Raw genomic sequence first — 16,908 nt, 5'->3', positions numbered from 1 at the left:
GTTAAATAAACAGAATTAAGAGGTGAATTATCTCTCTAAAGAAGTTTTTATCTGGTTTGTGAAATCATATATATAAAAAATTGAAAGAGAAAGTTGCATCACTTACTTCTCCAGTGACAAAGAGACTGGGAATAAATAATTATACATTACAATAATTTCATTAAATATAAACAATACTGTATTTGCTGTTTATGTTACTTCAAAACTGACCACCAGTGCCACTATAGTTTGTCCTTTGCTCACCCATTGCCATTAAAGTATCATTTACTCGGGTTAATTAATATCATCATATTGATAATCCATCCATTAGTATCTAGAAAAAATATCATACAATTAAGTTTTCATCAAAAGTTAGTGAAAACTTAATTGTTGTGTTTACTGTGAAACAGAAACTGTATATTTGTTGAAGTTTAGAAAAAGGAAAAAATTGTAATGTACTTATGAAGGAGTGCTTATTATATATTGGTTATAACAGTTCATGATATGAAAGCTCAGTTTGATATAGTGATAAATTTTCACAGTTAAGAAAGAAGTATTATTTTTTAAAATTAAGCCAAAGGAAAAAGGCATGAAATATGATCAACAAATGGAGTGACTGTGACTGACTCTGTATCAGGACATTGCAGCACTACAATGAGTTGTGACTGCTTGCAGCATTTTTATCAATTCATCAGTGTGTGCTGATTCAGTCAGTCTGAATCAACACACACACACTGAATAGGTGTTTTTTTGTTTGGTCTTGGGAAGACTGACTTTGAAATTTTGAAATTTCAGCATTATAATGAGTTGTGACTGATTACAGCATCTTTGGCAATTCATCCTGATATGGTAACACATGAATCAACTGTTAATCTGCAGTCAGTCTGAATTAGCATTGAATAGAAGGTGTTTTGTATTTGATCATGTTTTGAAATAAGTAGTTTTACTGATCAACAAATATTCAATTAATTATTATTATTATTTTTTTTTTTTTTAGGAAAAAATTGCAGCAGAAACCCATAAAATGTTGAAAACTAGTTTCCAGAGAATATTTCATGTGACACTTGAAGAATTCAATGATTTGCAAAGTTTAAAGCCATTGAAGATAATCCTTGCTTGGCTACCCTTCAACTTTACAAACCAATTATTCAGTTGCTTATTTTAAATGTCAATCACACCTTCATATAATCAGGTGTGATTGACATTTAACTATCCATGAAAGTTGCTAGTGACATCAACTGAGTTTGTGCCTCATATCCTTACTGATGATTACAGAGAGAGTGTCAAGTTCTCACATGTCAGACTGTGGATTGTTAGCAGCATCAGTATGCTGCTTATGACCCATGCTTTGTTTATCCCATTGTTACTGGTTACAAACGATGAGTTTTCAGGTTACTGAAAACAAACTGGACCTTTGTTTTCAGTAACCTGAAAACAAAGGTCCAGTCTTTTCAGTGGAAGACTTCACCTTCTCAACAAGATAATCAAATGTGACGGTCATGTCTTATCTTGTTTTGTAGCTCACAGCAGTGTTCTTTATGAATTTGTCCTGCATGGTGAAAGAGTGAACTAGAATATTACAAAATATTTTTGTGGTGACTGCATGATGCTGTTCAATGCCCGGCACTTTCCATTCAAGAATTTCTTGCAAAACACTCCATAGCTGTAGTCCCCGTCCACCATTCTCACCGAATTTGGCTCCCTGTGTCTCCCTCCCCCACCCACAAAGGTCACTGATATTGCAATAACTGAGAAAATTATTTAGAATGTGAAATTAAAAAGCCTAAAAGCCTTCATAAGTTGTGGAAACATTGGAATCTGTGTATATAGTTTCAGGGAGATTATATATATGTAGTTTCCAATACTTCCATAACTTCAGTATGACTAAGCAATTTTAATTCTAATTATTGCATTTCATTGGATAATTTAGGCACCTATATGAGTATTGTCTGCTGGATGAGCATTATTCTTGTAGTGCATGTAGCTGTGTGAGTAGGGCTCATAACCAACAACAGATGCATGTAACTGAATCCCCCAATCTCTGTAGATGACAGATAACTTGGCTTATTGTAAATTGTACTTTTTGATCCTATAATTTCTATGGATATCATAATAAAAGCTTTGAATTGCAAATATCTGAGGTAAAATGAAGTTTTTAAAAATTATCTTTGTGATTTTTGAATAACATTAGTTTGAATTATATTGTCTTGTCTGTGTTAAATCTGCATAATTGTCTGACTAATTGTTAACCTTGCTTGTGATAACAAACCATAATTTGTCTCCATCATTTTTGCTTCATTATCGTGTTCCTTGAAAAGGGATGTAAAGCCCCTCAAAACATTTTGTTTATATTATACTGTCATGTGTTTATGCTTGTAAGAGATAGTAGAATGATGTATGACCTCACCCTCCTCCCTTCCTCCCAGCAAATTTCAGCCATCAAATTGTGTGTATAGCTGAAGTGAGGCAACTTTTCCTTCTGGAAAGAAATCTGTCATTGTGCCATAAGGGTGAGTCAACCTCACATAACAGTTATTTGTGAACTGACAAAATGGATAATCACAAAATCTCACAGGTCTTTCTTTTGAGAAATATAAGACAATAAGAAATATAAATCTGTCATTGTGCCATAAGGGTGAGTCAACCTCACATAACAGTTATTTGTGAACTGACAAAATGGATAATCACAAAATCTCACAGGTCTTTCTTTTGAGAAATATAAGACAAGACTGAATTTTAGAAAGTTTGAAATCAACTACGTTGTCTTTGCCCCACTGGAGATAAGCATTTAAGGAATTGGTAGCGGATATTCGAGAGGTTGAAGCTGATTGAGCAGGGCAAGGTTTCTCAAAATGGAAAGTAAAATGCAATGTGCTATCTTCAGCAAAACTATGCATAGGATTTCTGGTCAATGGGAGAAGGTCATTAATATACAAGAGAAAAAGAGTGGGGGGAAAGAACTGAACCTTGGGGGACAGCAGTATTAGTGGAGAAAGTTAGAAGACAGAGAACCATCCACTATCACCCTCAGTGAGCGATCAGAGAGAAATCTCGATAACCAATTACCGAAAACAGTTGGCAAACCATAAGATGGAAGCTTGTTTAGAAGACCTTTATGCTAAACATGATTGAGAGCCTTTGAGATGTCATGAGCAACTGCTTGTGTTTCACCAAACTTTTCCATTGAATTTGTCCATAAATGGGTAACATAAGCCAGAATATCACCAGTGGATCGACACTGAAGGAATCCATACTGGCGATCGTTGATCAGACGGAAGGTTTCTAGGTAGCTTAAGAGTTGGTAGCTAATTGATTTCTCCATTACTTTAGAAAGAGTAGAAGTAATTGTAATGGGATGATAATGGGATGGGAGGGATTAAGGTTTGTTTGTTATTTGGTTTTTAGGAGCATTAGCAACTAAGGCCATATTGCTCCGGGATATGCGGTGGTCAATCCCTGACCTTTCTGCATCCTTCGTATTTGGTGGTGACAGGCTCGAATGAGGGATTAAGGAGCACAGGTTTTGAGAACAAGTGGAGAAATACCATCAGGACCTGGAGCTTTCTTAGCATCAAGATTCGTTAAAATCCTTGTGACATCCTTTTGATGGAAGACTACAGGAAGCATTGAATGGAGCGTGTTGGGAATGGTGGGAGGTGTTTTACCAAGATCATTAATACGAGTTGGAAGAAAAAGGGATGATAGCAAGTCACCTTTATCCTTCACTGAAGTGACAATATAACCATCTGGTTTTTACCGAGGTGGGAGCAGAGATGGGCAAAAGTTGGGGCCAATAGCTTTGGCAAGAGACCAGAATGCTCTACATCAGGATTGGCCAACTTAATTTGTGATGCGATCTACTTATTTCCTTCAAAATGTGCCATGATCTACCATTGCAAAAATTTCATTGCACAAAGTGCACAAATCGAGGGATGATTGTATATTTAAAATTTGTCGTGATCGGCTGGTAGATCGTGATAGACTCGTTGGTCGACTCAATGATATTGATGACGGTATATCAGACTTAATGTCCAAGTTTGCAGATGGTACAAAGGTTGGCGGGGTTCTTAATGACAGTAATGGCAGTGTGCTACTGCAACAGGATCTTAAAAGTTTGGCCAGAAGAACTGAGAAGTGGCAACTGAAGTTTCACATTGACAAATGCAAAGTACTGCATGTGGGTAGAAGTAACCCCAGAGAAAAGTACTAACTGCGAATACCACACGTAGGATGGTGGTAGAGAATGAAAAAGACCTGGAAGTAATTGTGCAGTCAGATATGAAATTTTCTGAGCAGTGCAGACAGGCTTCCAGAGCAGGTCATGGGGTATTGTCAATGAATGATATACAGGAATTTTGCTAGTAAGGAAAAGGAGGTGATTATCCCTTTGTATAAGGCAATGGTCAGTCCTTATGCAAAGCCTTGCATACTGCATACAGGTCTGGAGGCCTCATTTTAGGAGGGATGTAGAGTTGCTTGTGTGAGTACAGAGAAGGACAACAAGATTGATGAGGGTAATGAAGGGTCCTCTTACCAAGAAAGGCTTAAGTTCTGCAAATTGTAGCATCTGGAGACTAGGCACCTGTGAGGCGATCTAATTGAGGTGTATAAGGCCTTGAATGGATTGAGCATGCTCAATTCTGATGGGATTCTTCCTCTTTCTCAGTTTACGAACCTGAGGGGGGCATAAATTCAAATTGAGGAATGACTTTTAGAATAGATGTGCGCAAAATTTGCCTTTAGCCAGTGGGTAGTTGATTGCTGGAACAAACTTCTTTCAGTCTTTGTGGAAGTTGATAGCTTAAATAAATTAAAGGAGAAACTGGACAAACTTTTAGAGAGAATGTATGTGCGAAAATTTTTTTTTTTTTTTTTTTTTTTGTTGATTCTACATAAGCATGCTTTCTTGCATCATGTTCCACTAACACTACTGCTACTACTATGAGGTATTTTTTTGAAATGTTAAATTCCCTATTATGAAATTGTAGGTATTAAGTTATAAATTATGAGATTTTGCTTAATGTGTTTGTTTTTTCTTTTTTTTTTTTTTTTTGAGACTACTTTTTATTAAGACCTTGAACAATTCTAGTTTTTTTTTTTTTTTAGTCATTTTGATAGTTATAGATTTGCCAACATTTTGTACATGCATTTCATTGTCTCAGTTTTGTTTCATTGTAACTATTCACAAACTACCACAGCCTTAGACAATTTGTGCATTAAGACAATGTCTTTTTTCTACTGAAAAATTGATGCCTTTACTTTCATCATTTACAAAGATATAGCTTACCCACACCAGTTAATCCCTTATTCTCTCTGTGCATGACCAGACCATGTTCCCATTATCTGAAATGGGGAAGTAAGTTCACCACAGCGTCTCTCTGTTCATCATATTAATTTCATTAGCCAATGAGGTGTTAATTTCTGGAATAAGTTAAACCCAACAGTCTGGGAAATTTAAAAACCAGTGAGGTGTTAATTTCTGGAATAAGTTAAGGCCAACAGTCTGGGAAATTTAAAACCCAGCTGGGGTTTTAAATCTACAAGGCATGAAATACTTTTTTTTTTTTTTTTTTTTATCTCTCTCTATGCCTGTACTTGAACTTAAAGTTACTTATAAAAAAATAAAACTTTTGAGAATTAGAAAATAGATATTACACTTTAATTATGAGTTTTTTTTTTTTTAACAAAACTCATTTCTTAATTTAAAATACAACTTTTAATAAATGCTTATAAAACACCATTTTCATCCATTGTGTATGTTAATGGTAGATTATATTTAAAAATATGATATGAAAGGAAAAATTATGAAGTTCAGTAATATTTACCGACAGAAAATATAATGTTTAATATTATTAGTAGCAAACCTTTTTTTAATAGTCATTTTATTCGTCACTGGAACTTCTGAAAATTGTTTCTTTTGAACCACATTTTCTGAATGTCGAATTATTGCTGATCCAGGTTTAATCAATCTAAACAACAGGTGTCATTTCATTTCTTATTCATTTTATTTCTTGAGTATGATGGCATTTCTTTCCCTTAAGACTTTTCTACTGCTTTAAGATTAGAAGAAGGAAATTATGAGAATTAGAAGGAAATTTGTTTCAGTTCCAACAAAATCCCATCTGTAGAAGTTTCCTTGTAGTTTCCCTTTGCTAATTAAAATTTATTTTTTGCTTTAATACTTGGTTTAATTAACATATAGCTAGTACTTTTTTTTATCATAAATATAAAAATCCTGGATGGTTCTCCTTATGACATCATTATCAAATTAGTCCACAGAACAATTTGTATAAGGTTTTTTACATTTCTTAGGCGATACGAAACTGAGAAAACATTTGGTTCATCCATTTGTAAATATTTATAATGCTGATCATTTGTGATCAGCATGTAACCACATGTATACTGTAATGCTTAAATCTGTAGGTTTTAAATCTCGTGCTATGATGTGACTTCTAAATGGAATAATGGAATATTCCTGGCACATTGCCACCAAGAGTCCAACTAACATGAGTGAGCTATATCAAAATGTGCATTCCTCTTTTCATGAATGCATAAGTGAAGATTTCTTTGACCAGCATTGTATGTTTTACTTTTGTTATTTTATTAATGCCGTATACAGCAAAAAATAATGTGTTATTGCTTTTATTTTGAGAGTAAATGTCATAGTTACTTTTATATTATATTGATTTTCATAACAAAAACTGGTGGATAACTGTGTAAATGAATCATTAATTTGAGCACTTTCTTCTCCTCCTCCTCCCCTTTCTAGGATATGCTTAGTTTAGAAGAGCTACTAAAACAGCTATATTCCTTTCCACAAAAGTTGTCTAATCCACTACAGCTGGCCGATATACTAGCTGATCATCAGACTGTTTCGTCACTTCAACGACTCTCTTCTTGTCATAATACCAGATCTGGTATGCAGGTTTCTTCGAAGATTTTAAAAGTTGCATTTCTAGAAATTACAAATGATGTTATTGTCTCTCCCTTTCAGTTTCTAAAAAAGGATGCTTTATTCATAATGGATCACATTTTGCATAACTTTGTAAAATCTTGGAAGCAGCAAGAAGAGGAACAAAAGTTAAAAGAAGAATTAGAAGGAAACTTGTTTCAGTACCATACCAAGCATCACATTGATATTGGTGAGGAACAGCAGCAGCAGAATGAACTAGAAGAAATGTTTCCTTCCTATGAAAAGGTTAGTTGTTTTTGATGAGTATATGTTGATATTTTTAGTTTACTTAGTTTGCCTTAAAACTGTCTCTCCCTCTAATATCATGATAAAATCCCCCCCCCCCACACACACACTAGGTGGTTATTGAGACTGTCATATAGCCCAGAGCTTATAAAACAGCTTCAACCCTCCTGTTCATATGTTCTCTGGTATGTGTCAGCCAGAATTTGCCTCTATTCCTCCTGCAAAACAACTGCCAGAGTAGATTTTGAAGGAGTGCAGAACAACCAATTAAGTTGTAGACTTCATAGTTTCAGCCACCACAAGCCAACCAAATCTGAAACAGCCCATCATTGTAGCACCTCCACTAAACTTCATGTTTGAGCTAATTCAATCCAACAAGAAATTCTCTCTGGGCAGGTCTCCACACCAAAACTTCTTCAGAATCAGAATGACACATCGTTTATAAAGATTCATCACTCCATAGCATTTTTCTGCCAGTATTCTGGAGTCCATAAATGTTGGGAACAATGCCACTTCAAATTTCATATTTTGTTTTGGTGACCATGACATGGGGCTTCTGTGCAGTTGTCCTACCATTGAGCATAAGTTATGCAGCTTCCTGCAGAGGGTTGGCTTACTGATGGATAGTCCTATGTTCTCCTGAACTTGCTCTGCAATATTTTCACAGATAGTATAGATGAGACCATCTAAATAATTATTATGTTGAAGTACTATCTGTGGTTTTCAACTTTCAGTAATGTCCACAAATAGAATTTGGGACATTTTCAGATGAGGTTTTTGTTTCTTGTGCAGAATGCTTGCTGATATGTTATCCTTCCTCCACCCCATGTTGAAAACCTATAAGTTTCGATCTACAATTCATACTGGCTTTCAACTTGCAACTGCTTTGCAGCAGGAAAGAGGAAAAGAATTGAAGAAAGCACAATCTTGTGGAATATCAGAAAAGCACAAATATGTGGAATATGAATCACTGAGAGGTCCCCTCACCTGTATGTGGTGAGGGGACCTTCCATTGATGCTGCTGACATTCCAGATTAGCATCACTGGGACCTAACACCCATATCTTGGTTCTAGGGTTTCATTATTGGAATCCAGTGTGTGCAGCCATGTGCCTTGACCCTGTGGAAACTCAGAAAGGGAGATCCTGGCGGTTGAGGGGGCCCAGCCTTGATACACCACTTTGGTCCCTGGTTCGACAAGACAGGTCGTCCCAGACCGGGATCAATTAGCAGGTGGTTCTTACTGCTAGGATAAACTGCGCTCCAATAAGTCTCCCTCCCTTTGGTCCTGGGACAGGATCGAGGCTTATTGGAAATGTGAGTATGGCGCTCCTAAGTGAACTTGGCATCCCATTCTTGTTAGCAGTACTTGCTAGTTCACGAGTGGGCATCCACTTGTAGGGCTCCATGGTAGGTACTTAGGGCATCAGAAATTTTTATGTTACTCATATGAATAATTTAAATCCTATTTCTTCTGGAGCCCCAACAAGGCCCTTACCTAATTGAAGTGAAAATAAAGAAAAAAAAGTATGTACCAAGTATATAATGAGTTGCTGCCACTCTACTCTGAGACTGATAGTGTCACAGCTGCAGCCATTAAAAACGTCTTTACTGCAAGAACTCATTACAAAACTGGTATAACAAAATAAATAAAAAAGTATTGCTGCATTATTTTTATTGAAAAATTTCAGTACAATGGAATACAACAAATGGAATATTTCATTGTACTAGTGTACAATGAAATAATTCATATAAAATATATATAATTTTGACACTCAAATGATTTTAATTCCCGAATGAATACTCCATCGATTGTCGTTTCATTACATGCAGTATTTACTAAAGTATTTTACTTAATATCTAAATTGAAGACATATTTCATATATTTACAAAACTTATATCCAGGCTAAGAATTTAATTCTAGATTGAAATCACCAGCAAGAACTATAGGTATACGTTCCAGTGGCTCTTCCAATAATTTTGCATCATCAATGGAATACAGCATCAAATTCTTGTTTATTGTTTACAGCATCAAATTATTGTTTATTTATTGAATACAGCATCAAATTCTTGTTTATTTATTGAATACAGCATCAAATTCTTGTTTATTTATTAAATACAGCAGCAAATTCTTGTCTAGATTCGTTATTGAATTTGCACAAAGATCCACAAATATCTCCAATTTCATCTGATACCACTGTCACTTGCTGCTATTATGTTGTGCAAAGATATGTGATGTACTGTTGATAGCTGAACCTTCACGTTGATATATCGCAACACCACCATTATGAACATCCGACCTTTTAAATTGAGTCACACATTTGAATAGTTTAAGTAATATATGTTCATCATTATCCAATCATGTTTCACTTAATATCATTATTTTGGATTGCTGTAAGATTGTGTCCGTTTCGATATCTCGACCATGGGCCCATAAACTTTGTATGTTCATTGAGGCACCTCCGTAGCCAGGTGGGCAGGAGCAGCAGTGCATAGCACATGCTTCTTGATTAGACTGGGGTTCGAGCCCGTGACCACCAAATACGGAGGATGCAGAAAGGTCAGGGAATGACCACCGCATATCCACGGAGCAATATGGCCTTAGTTGCTAATGCTCCTAAAAACCAAATAACAAACATTCATTGACAATAAAGATATACCACTCTGTATGAAATCTTGCAGTTCATCCTGTAGAGATGGTAGCTTATTATTTTTCAAGTGATCTAGTTCAGCACAAAGTTCTATATTACTAATAGCTTTGCTGTGGTGAAATGTGAAATCATCGTGGGGATATGTAATATTGTAACCTTGCAATGTGATCACTCAAGATAATGCCACATATACAAGTTACTGTTGATGATCTTTCTCATAATTATATACAACTTTGTCGAAGGTCCCTCCTTGAGATTTATCTATAGTCAAAGCACAAGCACACACTAAAGGAAATTGTGTACATCTACATGTTAATTTCCTATTGTTCTTGAATGGAATTGTAATTGATTGTATTATAATAGATACGGATTGACTAGGTAAATTTTTATGTTTCACATATTGTTTATAACAAGATTGAAGGTTATATCCTATTTTTGACTCAGGAAATTTCATCTATACTCGTTTAACTGTTCGTCGTCCTCACATTTGAAATATTGGTAAACGGTGCAATCGGTACTAAAGTACCGATTGCACCGTTTACTAATCCATTGAGCACACCTATATTTGTAGTAATCATTTACGGTTTTCCTTTCAATAATGGTAGAATGTATGGAAGCCCTGCAGTTACAGTCACTGACATTTTATGAATTTTATTTCACATACTTGCTAATTGTTCTTCAGAATGATATCCGTGGTATAAATCTCGTGCAACCACTTCATAGGCATTTACATCACTATTTCTTGAAAATAGTCGAATCCCTTGCGGACATAAATTAGTAGCATCTTCTTTGGTAACAAATCTCAATTCTATAATTTTAAGTTCATCTGGTAATAACGCTTCTCCATTACCTATTTTTGTAAGAATTTTAGAAAATGTACTTCGGAATGTCAAACAGCTTGTACTAATTCATGAAATTGTAGTGGAATTCATGTTGCCCGTGGAGGCACAAGTAACATATGCGTTGTGAATATTTGAGACATTACAAAAGTAATTATATGTTTCCATCAATAATTTAAGAGTAAATGTCTTTCCACACCCAGCAGGTCCAGTGAGAAATACTTGTATCGGTTCGTGTATCTAATTATCAATTTGACGATAGATAGCTCAAGTAATAATGCGCGTTGTTCTTTATTGGTACTACTCGTCAAATGACAGTATTCTTCAGATGGTAAGACATTTTCTCGCTTACTAATGACAGATGATAATTTATTCATCATCGCCATTCTTATCTCCTCATCTTTAGTTTTCTTGTTGGTAAAAAATCATCATCAATTGTACTATGACACGTTTAATTTCTTCTTTTCTATCCTCAGAGGTGCTGCAATGGGACCCAGCCCTATCCAACAATGCCCTGATAACACTGTTCTTATGCTGGTTGGTTTGTGCTGTATGTTGGTTTGTGCTGTATGTTATGTTGGTGAAACGAAACTTCGGTTTAAAGATCATCTCGGGGAGCATATTAACACAATAAAGACCGTGGATTATGGAAAGTCTGCTCTGGCAGAACATTTTTGGGAGGAGCACCATCAAATCTCTCCAGATGAAGTTTTTATCGTAAACCGGGCACATAGATTTTGGGTCCGCAAATGGCTCGAGAGCTTGTGGATTTGCTCCTCTGAGAGCAATACCATTAATAGAGACAGGGGAATCCGCATTCTTCCCCTCTTCAAGTCTGTGATTCTTGGATGGGATGAGCGGTTCCACCTGGCACACTCCCGAGCCATTTCCGGTTCCAGTGCACATGGGGAGAATACTGCCCATGCTCCTGTAAAAACACGTGCTGAGAACCGTGAACCTTCTGCTATTTAAGGGTGTGCTGTTGAAAAAGCACACCCTTAAATAAACCTCACTGTTGAAAAAGGAGGTGGATGCCTCTGAAAGCTACGCTGTTTTAGCGCTTTTATCATCCTGTGTTTTATCTACATTGTTTTATTGTAATTTATTCATTGCAGTATAAAATTTCATATTTTATCGTACAGACAGTTACCTTTTATCAGTTTTATCTGGTGGAATTATATCATTCTATTTATTTGCACCAACATCGAGCCACGATGATGAAGAGGTTGAACAAATGTACACCGAAATTGAGAATCTTCTAGATGAGCAGAAAACCCACTACACTATTGTTATGGGGGACTTCAATGCTAAGGTTGGAAAAAAAGACAAAACAGTGCAGAAAGGGGTACTATAGGAAATTTTGGAATTGGTAAAAGAAATGAAAGAGGCAAAAGACTTGTGGAATTTGCAGAATCTCAAAGATTGTCAGTAATGAACACTTTTTTCAAAAAAAGGATGAACAGAAAGTGGACATGGAAGAGTCCAAATGGATTAACAACTAATGAAATCGACTTCGTCCTCACTAACAGAAGATATATTGTGAATGATGTTACCGTCCTGAATAAGGTAAATGTTGGAAGTGATCGCAGAATGGTAAGATGCACACTTGATATAGATGTAAGAAAGGAAAGGAAAAAAACTGACTCGAGTAAATAATACAAAGGTCTTTGAGATAACAGAAGAGGAGAAAAAGCAGTATGTACTGGAACTTAAGAACAAGTTTGAGCTTCTGCAGACTGCTCAGGACCAAGATATCGACAAGGAATATTATAACTTTCTGAAAGTGATAAAGCCCAAAAAACCTATAGGGAAAAAGAAATCCAAAAAAGAAAAAATTAGTCAAGAAACACTTGTTATGATGAACCGAAGGCGAAAAATGAAGAGCAAGAAAAACACTGACAGAGAGAAAATTGAGTATACTGAGTTATGCAAAGCCATTAGAAAGAGACTCAGAGAGGACATAAGAAGATTTAACACAAGAAAAGTAGAACAAGCATTAAGGGAAAACAAAGGATTTAAATCAGCAGACACGAGCAGTAATACAGAAAGACAAATGATATTGAAATTGGAGAATAGCGATGGTGTACTTATAAACAGCAGAGAAGGCATAATTCAAATAGCAAAAGACTACTATAGAGAATTATACAAGGAGCGAGGGAATGATGTCAGCAGTGGGGAAGATGGATTGCAAATTAGAAACACATACGGCATACCCGATATTCTTCCTGATGAGGTAGAACATGCATTGAAGAAAATGAAGAATCAGAAAGCCCCAGGGGAAGATGATGTTACTGTAGAGTTCTTAAAATTGGGAGGAAGAGACATAACACAAAAACTGGCAAGGCTCTTCACAAAGTGCATTAGAAAAGGTGTGATGTCTAAGCAGTGGAATAATGCAATCATAGTTTTGCTGCATAAGAAAAGAGATAAATCATAAATTGGAAATTATAGACCAATTAGCTTGTTATCCCACATCTAAACAAGTTGTTCACAAGAGTCATTACTAAGAGATTAGAAAGAATACTTGATGAGAATCAACCGAAAGAGCAAGCTGGCTTTAGGGCAGGATTTTCAACTTTGGATCACCTTCACGTAATATCACAGCTAATGGAGAAAGCAAATGAATATAAAACACCATTATGCCTGGCATTTGTGGATTATAAAAAGGCATTTGACTCCATACAGCATAAGTCAATGTTTCGGGCACTGGAAAGACAAGGCATAGATACCCCATATATTATGATTTTGAAGAAAATATATGAGAGTGCTACCTTCTTTATTAGACTAGACAAAGACAGTAGGAAATTTAAAATCAAGAAAGGAGTTCGACAAGGAGACACAATATCTCCGAAGCTGTTTACTGCTGCCCTTGAGGAAGCTTTCAGAAGTTTATACTGGTCGCAGAAAGAAGTCAATGTGAACGGAGAGTACCTAAACCATTTACGATTTACAGATGACATTGTGGTCATAAGCCACGATCCCAAAGAATTAGAGGAAAATCTTAATCAGTTATGCACAGTTAGTAAGGATTTTGGACTAAAGATGAATATGGCTAAAACAAAAGTAATGATGAACAAGTATGCCACAGATAGGGAAATAATGATTGAAGGAGCAGTAACTGAAAAGGTGGAGTCATATACTTATCTGGGACAAGTCATTAGCTGTAATAATGATAAATGGCTGGAAGTCAGGAGAAGAATAAATATTGGATGGATGGCATTCAGGAAATATAGTCACATACTGAAGAGCAATATCCCAATTTGTCTGAAATGTAAAATAATGAACCAATGTATACTCCACACCATGACTTATGGAAGTGAAACTTGGGCACTCACCAAAAGAATGGAAGAGAAGCTGAGAACTACACAGCGAAGAATGGAACGAATTATATTGGGAATCAGACTGTTAGATAAGAAGAGAAACACATGGATTAGGCAGCAAACTCAAGTGAAGGACATTCTTGTCAAAACTAAAGAACCAAAATGGTCGTGGGCAGGATACACAGCTCGAAGACATGATGACAGATGGACTAAGAAAATAACAGAATGGTACCCAAGAGGAGCTAGAAGAAAACCTGGAAGACAAAGTCGGAGATGGATAGATGAAATTCATGAGTTTTTGGGTAGTAAATGGATGGCCAGTGCTCAAAACAGAAGAAACTGGAAAGTTGCTGGAGAGGCCTTCATCCTGCAGTGGATTAAAAATGGCTGATGATGATGATGATGATTTATTTGCATCATTATTATTTTAATATAACACAATACTATTTATTTATATTTAATAACGATTGATGTAGGATTGTGCAGTTATAATGAATATGAATATTCCCAACCCAGAGGCCTATTTGAAGATAAGAGAGGCAAAATGAGGTAAGCAAACTTATGAGAGCATCCTTGGATTCAGGGGATGTCCCTATTGATTGGAGATGTGCAAATATATCTCCAATTCATAAAGGGGGATCAAGAGGTGACACAAGTAATTACAGGCCTGTTAGCTTAACACCTGTTCCTGAAAAAATATTGGAGTCATTGGTTAAAGAAGTAATGTAGGACCATCTAGGCAGGAATGCAATTATACTCCAGTCACAGATTGGATTTAAGGGGGTTTTTGTTTTTTTTTTTTTTTTTTTTTACTTGCCTAACCAATCTGATAGGTTACTCTGATGCAATGACCAAGGAACTGGATGCAAAAAAGTAATTTTGCTATCATGTAGCAAATTTTGCTATCGTGCTTTGATGCCGTTGCACATAAAAGATTGCAGTATAATCTGGAGTAATGTGGCATTAAGGGCAAGTTACTGCTTTGGATAAATGGAATGTTAAGTGGAAGAAGACATAGAGTGGTTATCATTGAGCACTGCTCTTCATGGACTAATGTTCTCAGTGGATTTCCTCAAGGTTCACTGCTGGGCCCATTGTTGTTTTCAGTATTTATTAATGATACTGATGATGTATCAGGCTTAATTTCAAAGTTTGCTGATGATACAAAGGTTAATGACAGTAATGACATCATGGTACTGCAACAAGATTTAGAAAAATTAGGTTGATTGGCTGAGAATTGACAGTTGAAGTTTAATATTGACAAATTGTGTATATCAGTGTAAGTTGTTATTATTACTATTAATATTTTAGGATTTCATAGACATTCTACTGCATATTATTATTATCCAGTTATATGCTATCTATTATTACTGTTAATATTCTAGGATTTCATAGACATTCTACTGCATACAAGGTACTGCATATGGATAACAGTAATATCAGAGTAACTTATCAGCTGTGTGAAACTATACTCAGAAAATGAAAAAGCCTTGGAGGTAATTGTGCAGTCAGATATGAAATTATCTGATTACTGCAGACATGCTGCCAGAGCTCATGGGGGTTTTGTCAATGACACTTTGCTAGTAGGGATAAGGAGGTGATTATCCCTTTGTACAAGGCCATGATTAGGCTTCAAATAGAATATTGTATACAAGTCTGGAGAGGCCTCACTTTAGGAAGGAGGTAGATCTGCTGGAATCGGGGACAGAGCAGGGCAACTATCAGGTTCACATTCAAACTGTCAATCCTTCCTAAGCAAAGGACTGACAGAGTTTGAATGGGGAATGACTTTTGAGGATAGGAAGGTGGCAGCCAGCATCTCAACAAGCACAGGCATTGTCAGCTGTTCAAGGGCTGCTGTAGTGAAAGAATGACAGCAGTCGTTCAAAAATGGATAAACAGCCACCCAACATGCTGGGACAGCAATACCATCACTGGTTTACAGTTGAGATGGTTGGCATGTGCTATATGAGACAAGAGATGGGTCTCCCCCAGTTAACAGCAGACTACAAGCAGGGTACACAGAGAAAAAAATTTAACATATGCAGATTATGTACATTCCTTTTGCTTAATTCAATTCAGTCACCTTGTATCGTCTTATACTACGCTTTCTTATTGTGAAATATATGTTACACATGGTATTACTCTTACCTTACAACAGTAAAACCAAGTATAATGTATTTATACTTTACAGCATTAACTTATATTATTTATTAGGAATGCTATATTTAACTATTGAAATTCCTAACTTTACCACTGGTTCTGAAGGATGACAGATGTCATTATACCTTTGAAACATGAGGTGTCAGAACAAACAAAACTTTTTGTTTCTTTTAGTTATTACGTATGGTTGGGAACCAAAATATATTAATAGTTTTAAATTAGCGAAAATTGTGTAATCAGTGTAAGTTGTCTATTATTACTGTTAATATTTTAGGATTTCATAGACATTCTACCTCAATCTGAAGACATCAATTCTCAGCCTACAGTATACTCTTCTAACGAAAAGAAAACTATTGATGCTCTCTTATCAGAAGAAGATACACTGGAAATCTGGAATTATTATAGAATTATAATATCACTTCTAATGCCATATGTGATAACCTCAGCTTCTGACAGTGATAAAAATAGAAACATAATTGAACCTGACCACCTTACTGCCTTCAGCCTTAGATATGAATTGCTAAATAGTATTATTCAAAATGTTGGAGAATATTTAGGTAAGATTTTTTTCATTATGATGATATTTATTCTTTCTTTTCATATTATATATTCTTATACATTCTTTCTTCTCACAAAAATGGAATAAAATGCAGATACAGTTTGTTTATCTTCATTATTCTAAAATTATTATATTTATCCTCCACCCCACCAAAACAAATTATCAGTGTTCACTAATACTAATCTCATTATTTGTATACT

At 35.6% G+C, this 16,908-nt stretch overlaps 1 protein-coding gene across 1 annotated transcript in view; it reads left to right on the top strand.

The window, feature by feature from the left end:
* The window catches only part of LOC150081532 (midasin), a 1,449,634-nt gene that overhangs the window by 1,069,711 nt on the left and 363,015 nt on the right, over nucleotides 1-16,908 (top strand). The window contains exons 63-64 of the mRNA XM_090380238.1: nucleotides 6,749-7,177; nucleotides 16,424-16,706. Coding sequence (XP_090236364.1) covers nucleotides 6,749-7,177; nucleotides 16,424-16,706 — 712 coding nt within the window. The remainder of the gene's footprint in view (nucleotides 1-6,748; nucleotides 7,178-16,423; nucleotides 16,707-16,908) is intronic.

Source organism: Mastigoproctus giganteus, chromosome 8 (assembly GCF_048544385.1).
Source record: "Mastigoproctus giganteus isolate SK-2022 chromosome 8, ASM4854438v1, whole genome shotgun sequence".
Lineage (NCBI taxonomy): Eukaryota > Metazoa > Arthropoda > Arachnida > Uropygi > Thelyphonidae > Mastigoproctus > Mastigoproctus giganteus.
Note: the sequence above shows the minus strand (reverse complement) of the source record. Positions and strands in the feature narration are given on the sequence as shown.